The sequence below is a fragment of the Coturnix japonica genome, chromosome 5 (assembly GCF_001577835.2).
Source record: "Coturnix japonica isolate 7356 chromosome 5, Coturnix japonica 2.1, whole genome shotgun sequence".
Lineage (NCBI taxonomy): Eukaryota > Metazoa > Chordata > Aves > Galliformes > Phasianidae > Coturnix > Coturnix japonica.
The window spans coordinates 52,617,031-52,627,968 of record NC_029520.1 but is presented as its reverse complement, the minus strand read 5'-3'; the positions used below and the strand labels follow the sequence as shown (position 1 = coordinate 52,627,968).

Here is a 10,938-nt window from a genome sequence, read left to right as displayed (position 1 = left end):
GCCGTGCGGGTTCGTGCAGTGGGCGCTGGGGCGCGGCCAGCCCGTCGCGGGAACCCACGGGCTGAGCCGCGGCGGAGAACCCTGCCGCGTCGCATCGCGTTCGCCCCCTAAAATGGGACAGAGATCGGAGGGCGCACGCTCGAAAAATGCCCGCGTGTGGCGGCTCCTTACTACCTCGACGGCAGACAGCCCTCATCCCTGCCCCCCACCTGCTTTCCTCGCACACAACCCACGCTCGCCCACGCGCCGCTCGCGCCCCGCAACATCCTGGTGCAGACGCCCGCGACTCGGAATCCACCGCAGGAAGCCGCCGCGTCGGGCTCCCCCCCGGCCGTGTCCGACTAACGACTACCTGGACCTGGAAAAATAAGACTGCAGCCTGGTCAGGGCGACGGCGGCAACAGGCGCCCCCTCACCCGGCTCTACGCGGTTTCGCCAGCGCCCCCACACACGCCGCGTTCCAGAAGTCCCGCCAACGCGAGTGCGGCGCGGTCTTCCCGCCGACGCCGCCGCCCCCCCGCTCCTCGCCGCCCTCCCGCCCTCCGTCCGCGCCGCATCCTGGGCGCTCCGCTCTGTCTGGACACGCTACACGCAGTGCCCACCGCAGCCCCCCTTCGGTGCTCGGCACCGCAGCGCCGGCTGCGCGCTTCTCGCCTCCCGGCCCACCACCCGCGCTCGCCCTCTCGCGGTAGAGCGGGTCGCCTGGCATGGGCGCCTCGTGACCGGGCCTTACCGGACGGCCTCTTCACGCAGGCCGCCCTGGTCGAACTGGTACGACGGCGCGTGCGCGCCCTGGCGCGGCACAGTGCTTGTGATGTGCGACGATCAGTGTGTAGGCGCCCCCAACGCACCGCCGGCCCGCCGTCATGTGCGCACAGTGCGACGTGTTCTACTGCGAGCCGTGCCGGATGCGATGCCACCCGCCCCGAGGGCCCCTGGCCAAACACCGCCTGGTGCCGCCCGCGCAGGGACGGGTCAGCCGCCGGCTGAGCCCCCGCAAGATCTCCACGTGCAGACCGACCACGAGCTGAGAACACAGCATGTACTGCGTGCAGTGCAAGAGCCCCCGTGTGCCCTAACTCGCCAGGCCTGGAGGAGGGCCGTGGTCTCAACTCCAGCCACGAGGTTGAAAGGCGGCTGGGGGCCAATGTGGAAGCTGCCACAAGGTGAGGGGGCGCGGGCTGCGATCGCGGCGTGGTTGGGTTGGAAGGGCTCTGATGGCCCACAGCCCCAGCCCTGCCGTGGGATGGGCGCCCCCCGGCTCGGGCTGCCCGCAGCCCATCCATGGCCTCGGGCATCCTCTAGGGATGAGGCACCGCACGTGGTCGGGGGATCGCCGCCCTCTGAGCTCGACTGGACTTTCCCCCCCCCCTGCCGCCAGCCCTCAGGATGAGGAGGTGCCTGATGTTGCACCAGGTTGGGTCGGGAGCTGCTGGAGTGGCACAGCTGCCCAGGGAGTGGTGGTTCTCCCTTCTTCTAGTTCGTGAGAACCATCCTTCCCCGTAGGACCCGTAGCAAAATGCCGCGGAGTCTGCCAAAGTACGCTCCGCCCCCGAGAGCACACTGCACTCACTTGTTCGAACCGCCCCTCCTGCCTGTGTTGGCCAGGGTCACCACCACGCCAGCCCAGCCCCCACAGGCTTGCCCCAGAGCCAATCAGCCCCTGGCCTTGAATGCTCCCGCCAGGCGCATGGGCATCCAAACAGCCTCCTTGGCATTCAGTCGCCACAAGCCCCGCACTCGCAGCACCACCGCCGCATGCGGTGAGGAACGGGCCTGCCTGCCTCCCTGCACCCCCCCCTGCACACTGCCACTCGGGCCGCACGGACGCCGAGCGAGCGCGTGGCATCCCCCTGCATCGCTGATCAGCCTCCGAGCGTTGCAGCTCACTCCCACCAAGGGCCTGCCCATGACTGGAGAGGCGCTGCGGGGGCTCGCGGACAGACGATCGCAACCCATTCCACACGCCACGCACTCACCTCCCATTGCCAGGTACAGATCCAGCTGAGCAGACCCTGGGTGACTCTGTGCACTCAGGTGCTGCGGGTCAGCCCTCACACTCCATGCTAACCAGGCTCGCCCTGCAGGGGACGCACCCCAATGCAGTATCTCACTGATGCTGCCAGGCATGGAGCTGCCGTGTTGCTGCTGCTGAGAGTTTCCATCGCCATCTACCTCGCCACCCCACAATGCTCCCCAAGCCCGTCCCCTGGAAAGTCTCCTTCTCGCCTTTCTGCAGGTGGTCAGTTTGGTTTTGGGATAAGACAGGGCCCGAATTCACTGTCGTTTCCCACTGCCTGTTCATTAGGGGAGCAAAAAGAGTTCTGTTGGCAGTAAATGTGATTTATTTATGCTTTGATTTGAAGGAATGATTTCACCTGCAGAGCTCAGGAGAGCTCCCTGAGATGCTGTGTAGTGAGACTGCCCCAGCTTTGGATGAGTTAGGCTGTCTCCTGGGTTCGGGCTGTGCACCCAGAGCCAACAGCCTGTGAATTGGAGCTGGAGCCCCACAGGTGCTTTGAGTAGCACGGTCCAGAGGTGGCTGCCCCTTTCTGCCCCATCTTCCTGCTGTCATCAGTGCCTGCAACACCCCTACAGGCCATGAGAAGGAGAAAGGTGTCAGCTGTTGATTCCTCTCTCATATCATAGAGCTCTGTGCAAAATAAGCCTCACGATGCATCTGTGCTTGTTGTTTGTGAGCTGAGATGAATGTGATCCTCACTGAAGCTCATGCTGACCCTGAGCATGGCTTGCTGGGCTGCTGCTCCATCAAGCTGTGTCAGTGCAGGGCTGCCAGGCCTTGTCAATCCACTGCTGAGTCAGTGGCCCTGGGTTGCAACCACGTCTCCCACCACCGCCTCTGCCATCCAGCTCCACCCCTGCTGCTGGCGGGTCCCCAACGCCCAGCAGCCCGGCTGCCCAGGCCACATCCAGCCTGGCCTTGAATGCCTGCAGGGATGGGGCATCCACAGCCTCCTTGGGCAACCTGTTCCAGTTCATTTCAGATCATTTCAGAATAATTGGTGCTGAGGCATGATGTCATATAAAGCAGGGAGCTCGGGTTTCTAAGCTGGGAATCCTCTCTGTTCCTGTCTTCCATCAGGACAGCTGTTGGGAGAGGGTGAATGTTCAAGAGAAGCAAAGAAGGAAACAGTTTTAATCTGAATTGTCCCAGTTTTCTATACGTATCAGAGCTGTCCGGGTTTTGCCCTGGGAAGACGTGGTGCTGCTCGGCACGTCAGAAGCAGGAGCACAAGATGGAGCTGGCTCATGAATTCCTCACACATCCAAGTCCCTCTTGTGCTTGCTGAGAAGTGTGTGGTGAGGGCAGGCCTGGCAGCTGATGGTGAGAGAGAGAAAAACCCAGAATGAGGGAGTGGTTGGGTTGGAAGGGACCTCCCAGCCCCCCCAGCCCCAAAACTGTGCTCAGATCGTGGATCCCCACTGCATCCCTGCACTCCTTGCAGTGGAGGCTGGCCCTGCTGGCTGCTGTAATGATGGTTAGCAGCTATGTAGCAGCTGTGTTACCTAGCCCCCAGCTCATGCACTGATGCAGCCTTACTGAGATGCAGGGGAGCTCTGTGAATGCTGAGCCTGATTGCTTTGTACCTTTGGGACAAACCAGAGGTGGGAAATACTGCATTGCCCATTGCTCCTGCTGGGCATAGTCAGCATCAGCTCCAAGGCAGCAACAAGGAGACAGGGTTATCCATCACCGCCTGGTGCTGGTGGGAAACTCCAGGGGGTTGCTACCAGACAAAGGTCTGTTTGCATTTGCAAAGGAAAATATTTGCTTTCTGAGAGAGAAACAGTGAGAATCCTTTCTCTTTTTTTCCCATTGCACTTTCCCAAGCCTTGCTTTGCTGGCCTTCTGGATTCCCACTGCCATCGCCACATCTACAGCACAGGGACCACCCATCCTCCTCTGGCCGTGCCATGCAGCCTCCTGCTGCTTTGTTCTCCTGTGGCCTGGAGCTGGGGGTGAAGTCAGAGGACAGCCAGCAGTGTCACCGGGGTCAGTGGGTGTGCACAGCTTGTCAGTCATAGAATCATAGAACGCCTTGGGTCAGAAGGGACCTCAAAGGATCACGAAGCTCCAACCCCCCACCACAGGCAGGGCACCAACCTCCACATTGATACCAGCCCAGGCTGCCCAGGGCCCCATCCAACCTGGCCTTGAACACCTCCAGGGATGGACGGGGCATCCACAGCCTCTCTGGGCAGCTGTTCCAGCACCTCACACTCTCACAGTAAAGAACTGCCCTCAATATCCATAAGCCCCGGTCCCAGATCTGGAGGTGACACTGCCTTCTCACGTGAGTATTTATTTAGCAAACAGCTTTCTGTCAAGCAAGCCTTCCCGCTGTGCTTAACCTCAGTTAACAGAGGAACGAGCATCCAAGAATATCCCATTAATCAAAGGTAATGTGGTACAGCAAGTTCTACAGACGTTCTTGGAGCCAGCGCCGTGCTCAATGCCAGGAGACGCCCACTTAGGTATTTGCAAGGAAAATGGGCTCTGGGCCATCTTGGAGCAGGGTAAAATTCGCACTGGCAGAGCTTGTGGCTTCAGTTCCAGTGGGAAGCCCTGAAAATGAGGCTGTGGATGCCCCATCCCTGCAGGCATTCAAGGCCAGGCTGGATGTGGCTCTGGGCAGCCTGGGCTGCTGGTTGGTGACCCTGCACACAGCAGGGGGTTGGAGCTGGATGGGCACTGTGGGCCTTTGCAACCCAGGCCATGCTGTGATTCTATGGAATGCTCCAGGATTTGAGAGGACAGTGCTGTGCTGCACCAACTGTGCTTGGATGTCCCAAAGGCGTCTCAGCACGTGGCTGGGGTTGGCTGGGGCCAGTCCTTCTCCCATGGACTGGTTTGTGTCCCTCTCTCCTGGAGTGAGGAGGCAATGCAGAGTGTCACCCAGGAGTCTCCTGTCACCACATCCCCAGCCTGAAATCATTCTGAATTGGCAATGGGAGCAAACTCTAAACTCGGTGTTAAAGTGGCTTACAGTGGCTTGAGCATAGATCCCTCCATGGTTCAGGCAATGCTCTTTCGGAGGCTGTTTGACTCCTTTCCTTGTGCTCTCAGGAGGGATATCCTCTTTCCCCCAGCTCTGAAGGGAGTTCCAGGAGCTCTACCTGCAGCTGACACCAAAACCTCACTTGAACCCTGCTTGTGGTTGAGCCGGAGGTGCGGGCAGGTTGGGTGGCCCATCTGCTGTGAGAAGCAGTGCTTTGCTTTGAAACAACCTCCTTTCTGCAGAGTGCTTCACATCCCCCAGTCCTGCAGGGGCTCCTTGCTGCTTGGGTTCTCTGCAGTTAATGGCAGGAGATTCCCTGCTGTAGAGAGCAGGTAGATTATCGCTGCAGCCCATCATTAAGTGCTGGGAGCATCCCTGGCCAGGGCAGCCCACGCTAGGAAATGAGAGCACCCATGTGTGATGGGCAGAGGAGGAACATGCTGGCAGTGGGTAAAGGGCTCTTTGTGCTGCCCAGGGGCACAATAGCCACACGTGCACCCCCCAGTACTCAGCTATAAGGGCCAGCCCACCCCTGCCTGCTCCTCCGAGCAGAGCTTTGGATGAGAGCTCTTTGGTGTTGCACTGCTTTATTGGCTTTGCAAAGCTGAGGTATTTTTGGAGGGGCTGTTGCACCACAAAGCACATTGCTGCTATTCCAGCCCATCCCTGGGCATGCAGGTGCCTTTCCAGGGTGGAAATGGCACCGTGGTACTGCTGTGTTTGCAGTTAGTGCTTTCCGCTGCTGCTTGGCTGGGAGCCTTGCAAGCTTCCTCCCCATGAGGAGGGAGGGAAGGAAGGACAGGCCTGGGTAGCTTTGCTAATGAGCTGCTTTCCCCTTGTGTATTCAGAGCTAGTTGTAAGTCTAAATAAAAACACGATTCAGTCAAAATCTCCCAGCGTCAAAGCTGCAGCCCTAAGGAATATAAGGAATAGGCCCCGGTGCTTCTGTAACTTCACCCTGATGCCTTGCAATGTGAACAAGCCCCAGCTAATGCTCTGGAGTTATCTGGGGTGCTCACGCTGTCCTCTGCTCCTCCCAGGATGTGATGTGCAGCCACAGAACTGGAGCTGGGACACACCTGAGGTAGTTCCCTGCCCACACAGGGCACAGCAGGGACATCCAGGCTGCTAATGAAGAGTCAGGGCTGACGAGCTCCAGCAGATCACTGGGTTAATCCCACCAAACCAGATCTGTTCATCCATCACTGCTGCTGGGTGCATTCTCCTCACCCCATATAACCCTGCACACTGTGCTGGGTTTGCTCTCTGCACCCAACAGTGTTTGCATCACAGCAGAGCTGGAGTAGAGCTCCTGATGTGCTGTGTGTTGCTGCCTTGAGCTGCCTGCCTTCATGCCTGTAAAGACCAGCAGAGCTCCTGTCTCCCTCTCTTAGAGTGTTGGGAAAGGTTTCTTTTCCCCTTACATCAAAACAGTGACTGAGAAGGAGCCCTTCACCCAAGTGGGAAGAGTGGTGCTCTTTGGCTCTGGAAAACAAGAGGGTTCTCTGCCTGTCCAACCCATTGCACCAGGTCTTCCAAAACTCTTTGACGTTCATGTTTTCCTTTAAAGAAGTGTTGAATCAATCACTTCTAACCCTGCCTGTCCTCTCCTGATGTGAAATGGCTCTTGTGGAAAGCTGGAATGCTGCAAAGCAGCATCTGAGGCTGGAGATACCACCTGGTCTCCTCCCATCTCCTGTGCTTTAGAGCCATTTCTCATTGCCTCCTTCCCCTCCTCCTGTGTTTAAACGAGGTGGATTTACATGAATGCACCAACGCTGACTCCAAACCCCTTTGGCTGCCTTTTCTTTAAGGTCTTGGGGTCGCTTCTTTCTTTCCCTTAAGAAGGCAGTCACTGGAGTAAATGTGAGTGATTCTCCCCTCCCTTCCCTTGGTGTTTCCCAAATTCTTCACTTCATAAAGAACCATCAATGATTCAGTGAGCCCATTAGCTGCTCTCATGGCACAGAGATGTATTGCCCAGCTCCAGCAAATAGAGATCCTTCAGTGCTGAGCACCAGGTCCCACCTCCTTTCTCTCTGACAGGTCCATCATTACTTCCTAATTAGCCATACAGCCTTTCTTATTAAAGAATAACATTTTCAAGGCGCTCCTCAGCCCCGTTCTTGACAGAATGCTGATTTATTCTTCCTCCTGTTTTATTAATGGCTCCGGGATCTTCTCATGACCCATCCAGTTTGTGTGGTCAGCCTTCCCAGTACCCACCTGCGCTGCCTTTGAGTGCTTTTGTCATGCCCACACTGCTCTCTTTCTGCTTTATTTGCACTTAATATCTTAGTGGGGCTCTCAAGAGGCTGCTTGAAATGCATCTTCCAAGTGCAAGGGGATGGCCTTGTCACAGAGCCCTTCTTGAGTTGCATCAGGAGAGCTGGGAGCTGCAGTCCTTGGATGCTTCACACCTGTGTGTGTGTTGAACTCAGACCTTTCCAGCCCATCCTGTGTCTCTGCTATGGGCACATCACATCCCCCAGCTGGGGATAAGGAACAGGAACTCCTGGTTCTGCCTAGGCTGGTCACGAGGTTCTTCCCCACGTGTCCCTCTCTGCCCTTCCCCACAAATCCTGTTCCCTCCTTGTCCTGAAGCCTCGGTGATCCAGGCTGCTGTTTGGGTACCCACAGCTGCACACGCTGCCTGGTTCCTATCCCTAATCCAGCCCCTTCCAACCTGGGCTGCTCCTGGGGGCTGAGGCTGCTGTGCCTGGAGGAGGGTGAGCAGAGGATGAAGGCTGGATCTTGTGCAAGGTGAGGTCTGAGCTCGCTCGCTGTGCTCTGAGTGCCACCCAAGCACCCGCTGCAGCAGTGAGCATTGCCATCCCCCTACTGTGGTGTCCATGGTGATGGGAATGAATATCTCTACAGCAGTGCTACAAGGAAATAGGGAACCCTGCTCCTCCGACCTGGCTGTTTGTCTGTATTGTGGCTGCCCTTGGTTTTCTCCTGGGAGGACAATGTGCAGCCCAAGGTCTGACAGTGGCCTTGCTGCCCCATGGAGCAGCTGTGTCCCCACATGGACACCCCAATGGGCAACAAGGTGGGAGCATCTCCACTTGGGGATGTTCACAGAGGGCAAAGCTGCAGCCCCCAGGGCAGGGAGAGCTCCTCACCTCTCCCTGTGCTGTCTGCAAAAGGCTCCTGGCACAGAACAAGGCAGCTGGTCTGGGGGAGCAGCTCCCTGCTGCAGAGGGAAGGGATGAGGCAGAAAGGCCAATCGATCTGCATTGCATCATTGAATTCACCCCCCTCTCAGCCCAGCTCCTGCTGCTGTGTGATATCAGCAATCTTATTAAAAGCAGAAAATCAGTAATAATCAGCTCGTGTTCTGCTGCCAGTGAAATTGCAACTGCCAGTAAGGCAGCGATCTCCTGGCCTTGGTGCTGCCTGTGCTGAGCAGCAGGAAGGGGTTTGCAGCATCCTTTGGGGACAGGAGAGGTTTGGGTGGCAGAGATACCTGTGGTTGCTTTATCTTAGCTGGGCAAGGCGGACTAGCACTGAGGCACATTAGCTCATCTTCAGAGGCTGCAGATGAAGGATTCGTTAGGAAGTAGCAGCAGATGGGCTGTCTGTAAGGGCACGGTGCAGCCCTGCTTTGCGGAGATGCTCGGGGGATATGAGCTTGTCCCCATCGAAGGGAGGGAGTGTGCTGGGAGCCAAAGGGAACGAGATGCCATCTCCCATCTGTGCCTATGAAAACCTCCCTTCAGCAAAGTGTGTGAGCTCTTGCTGATGTTGGTCAGCAGCCAGAGAGGCACAGGGCTGTGAAATGAGGATCTGCTGATAAAGCCAGGATCTCCCAGAGCTGGGCTGCCCGGCTCTGATCAGCTCGGTGGGCTCTTACCTTTGGGCAGAACCACATGGGGACCATCCTGGGTAGGATGGTGGGTCTGTTCAGCTCACTGCATCACTGTCCCCATACTGGGACGTGGTGGCCATCAGCAGGGTGGTCACGAGTGGCTGCTCTTCTCATTTGCATTTCTAGGCAATTAAATGTCAAAGCAAAGTCAAGATGTTGGCTAGCTGTCAAGCCTATTTCTGGCCATACCGGGCTGCAGCACACAGATGGGTGTTGGAGGCTGTAGGACAAGACAAAAGGATGGTCAGTGCCCTTAGTGCAGAAGGAGGGATGACCCCATTCAACCTGCTTTCTCAGCTGTCCCTACGTTTGGGTTAGGATAGGTAAAATTCATCGTCGGGGCGGTTAATCGGGTTTAAATTTAACTCCAACCAAAGTAATCAGATTTAAAGACTTAATGCAGTAATGGGATGGCAGAGCTTAAGTGCGAGTAACCATGGAGGCAGCTGAGTGGGGAGGCGATAATTGGATTGAAGGCAAACGGGGCATCATTTTAAGGTGGAAAGCTTAAAGGCTGCAGCGTGCGCCTCGCTGGGTGTAGGGCTGTCCCTGGGCTGGAGGTTGTGCCCATAGGGCTGATGCTGCTAAGAGTCAGTGTGGGGAAGGCAAGGATGGTGCTGGCCAGGTGAGAGCCTCATTCCCACCCTTGGGCCGGCTGTACTGTGTGAAGGGGTATCCAGGGCTTGGAGGCTCATGCAGAGCAAGAGGAAAATGCTGCAAGGAGCAGTGACCTGAGAAGGGATCATCTGCTGCAGGGATCAGCTGCCGAGCAGACCTCTCAGGAAATGCAGGGTCCGGTTGTATTAACCGCCTCTTGCTCTAATTAAGGCTGTGCAATGAGTTTATTACTCTTTAAAACAGTTGTAAGGCTCTTGCAGCGGCTGCCTGAGAGGTGGAGGGAGATCTTCCTTGATGAGCTCCTTGCTTCTGACCTGCAGAGCCCTCCACCAGGTGAGCCCTGAGCTCTGCTGCCCTGATTCCATGCAATGACTCAGCCTCAGTTTCCCTCCCGGTTGCTCATTCAGAGCTGATGCTATGGTGGTGGGGCTCTGAAGGAGGGCAGCATCGTGCAGCAGCCCCACACACCTCCCTGTCTGGGGCACAAGCAAATTCATGTCCTGCAGTTTCCCATCAGCACAGACTGACTGCAGCAAGAGATGGGCAAGATGGTGCCTCTCCAGCTTCTTCAGAGGGCAGCGTGCAAGCAGTGGTGTGGTGTGGCTGCTCCGTGCTCTGCAGAGGAGGGGAGGGAGCCTGGGGAAGTCATTGATCAGCTGCAGGTTGTCCTCAGCCTCTCACCAGCCTCATTCATCTCTGGAAGCACAGCAGCACTGACACGCTGCAAATGAGCCCAGTGCTTCCAGGGGGTTGGAAATGCCACCAGCCTCACGGCAGCAGCTGTAGATCAGAGTGCTGTTAGCAGCCAGCATTACGGCTGCCCTCCTCAAGACAAGACGTGCCTTGGCTCCCCATTTTAGGAGCTGCGTGTTGCTGCTGCTCTGGGAGGCACCACTTTGCACCAGGATCTGGCCAGAGCATCCCTGCTTCCTCCTGCCTGCCTCATGCAGGCCAGATGGAGCTGCCCATATTTCCTCACCACCAACCTGCTCTGCAGTCCCCAATATTTGGCCTTTTTTAGCTTTTCACCCCAGTTCTCCCTGGGATTTCGCAGGGATGTGCAATAGGTTTTGCTGATGAAAAGCGAAGGTGATTTGTTGTTGAGTGTTAATGAAGCAAGGCAGGAATTAATTGGGCAATATCAAAGGGCTGGTAATAATATCTCGGTGCTCATTTCTTCTGCATAAAAATCAAAGCAAGGACTGCATTCTGTATCAAAGCAAGGACAGCACCTTCAGCACATCACTGGGGCTGCCCATGGACCCTTCTCCTGCAGTTCACATTGGGAAGCATAGGGTTCAGGTGGGGATTCCCAGCAGGATCTGGGTGTTGTGCTGTTCTGCCACAGTCCTGCAGGAGCAGGTTTCTCATCCCTGGTTTTGGCACGATGTTTACATGCACTGAAATCAGCCTAATTGCTGTTTTTGC

At 56.8% G+C, this 10,938-nt stretch overlaps 1 protein-coding gene across 1 annotated transcript in view; it reads left to right on the top strand.

Moving 5' to 3' along the window:
- The first annotated feature begins 866 nt into the window (after nt 1–866).
- The window catches only part of TRIM9 (tripartite motif containing 9), a 31,031-nt gene continuing 20,959 nt past the window's right edge, over nt 867–10,938 (top strand). The window contains 3 exon segments of the mRNA XM_032445094.1: nt 867–996; nt 1,088–1,166; nt 1,609–1,763. Coding sequence (XP_032300985.1) covers nt 867–996; nt 1,088–1,166; nt 1,609–1,763 — 364 coding nt within the window.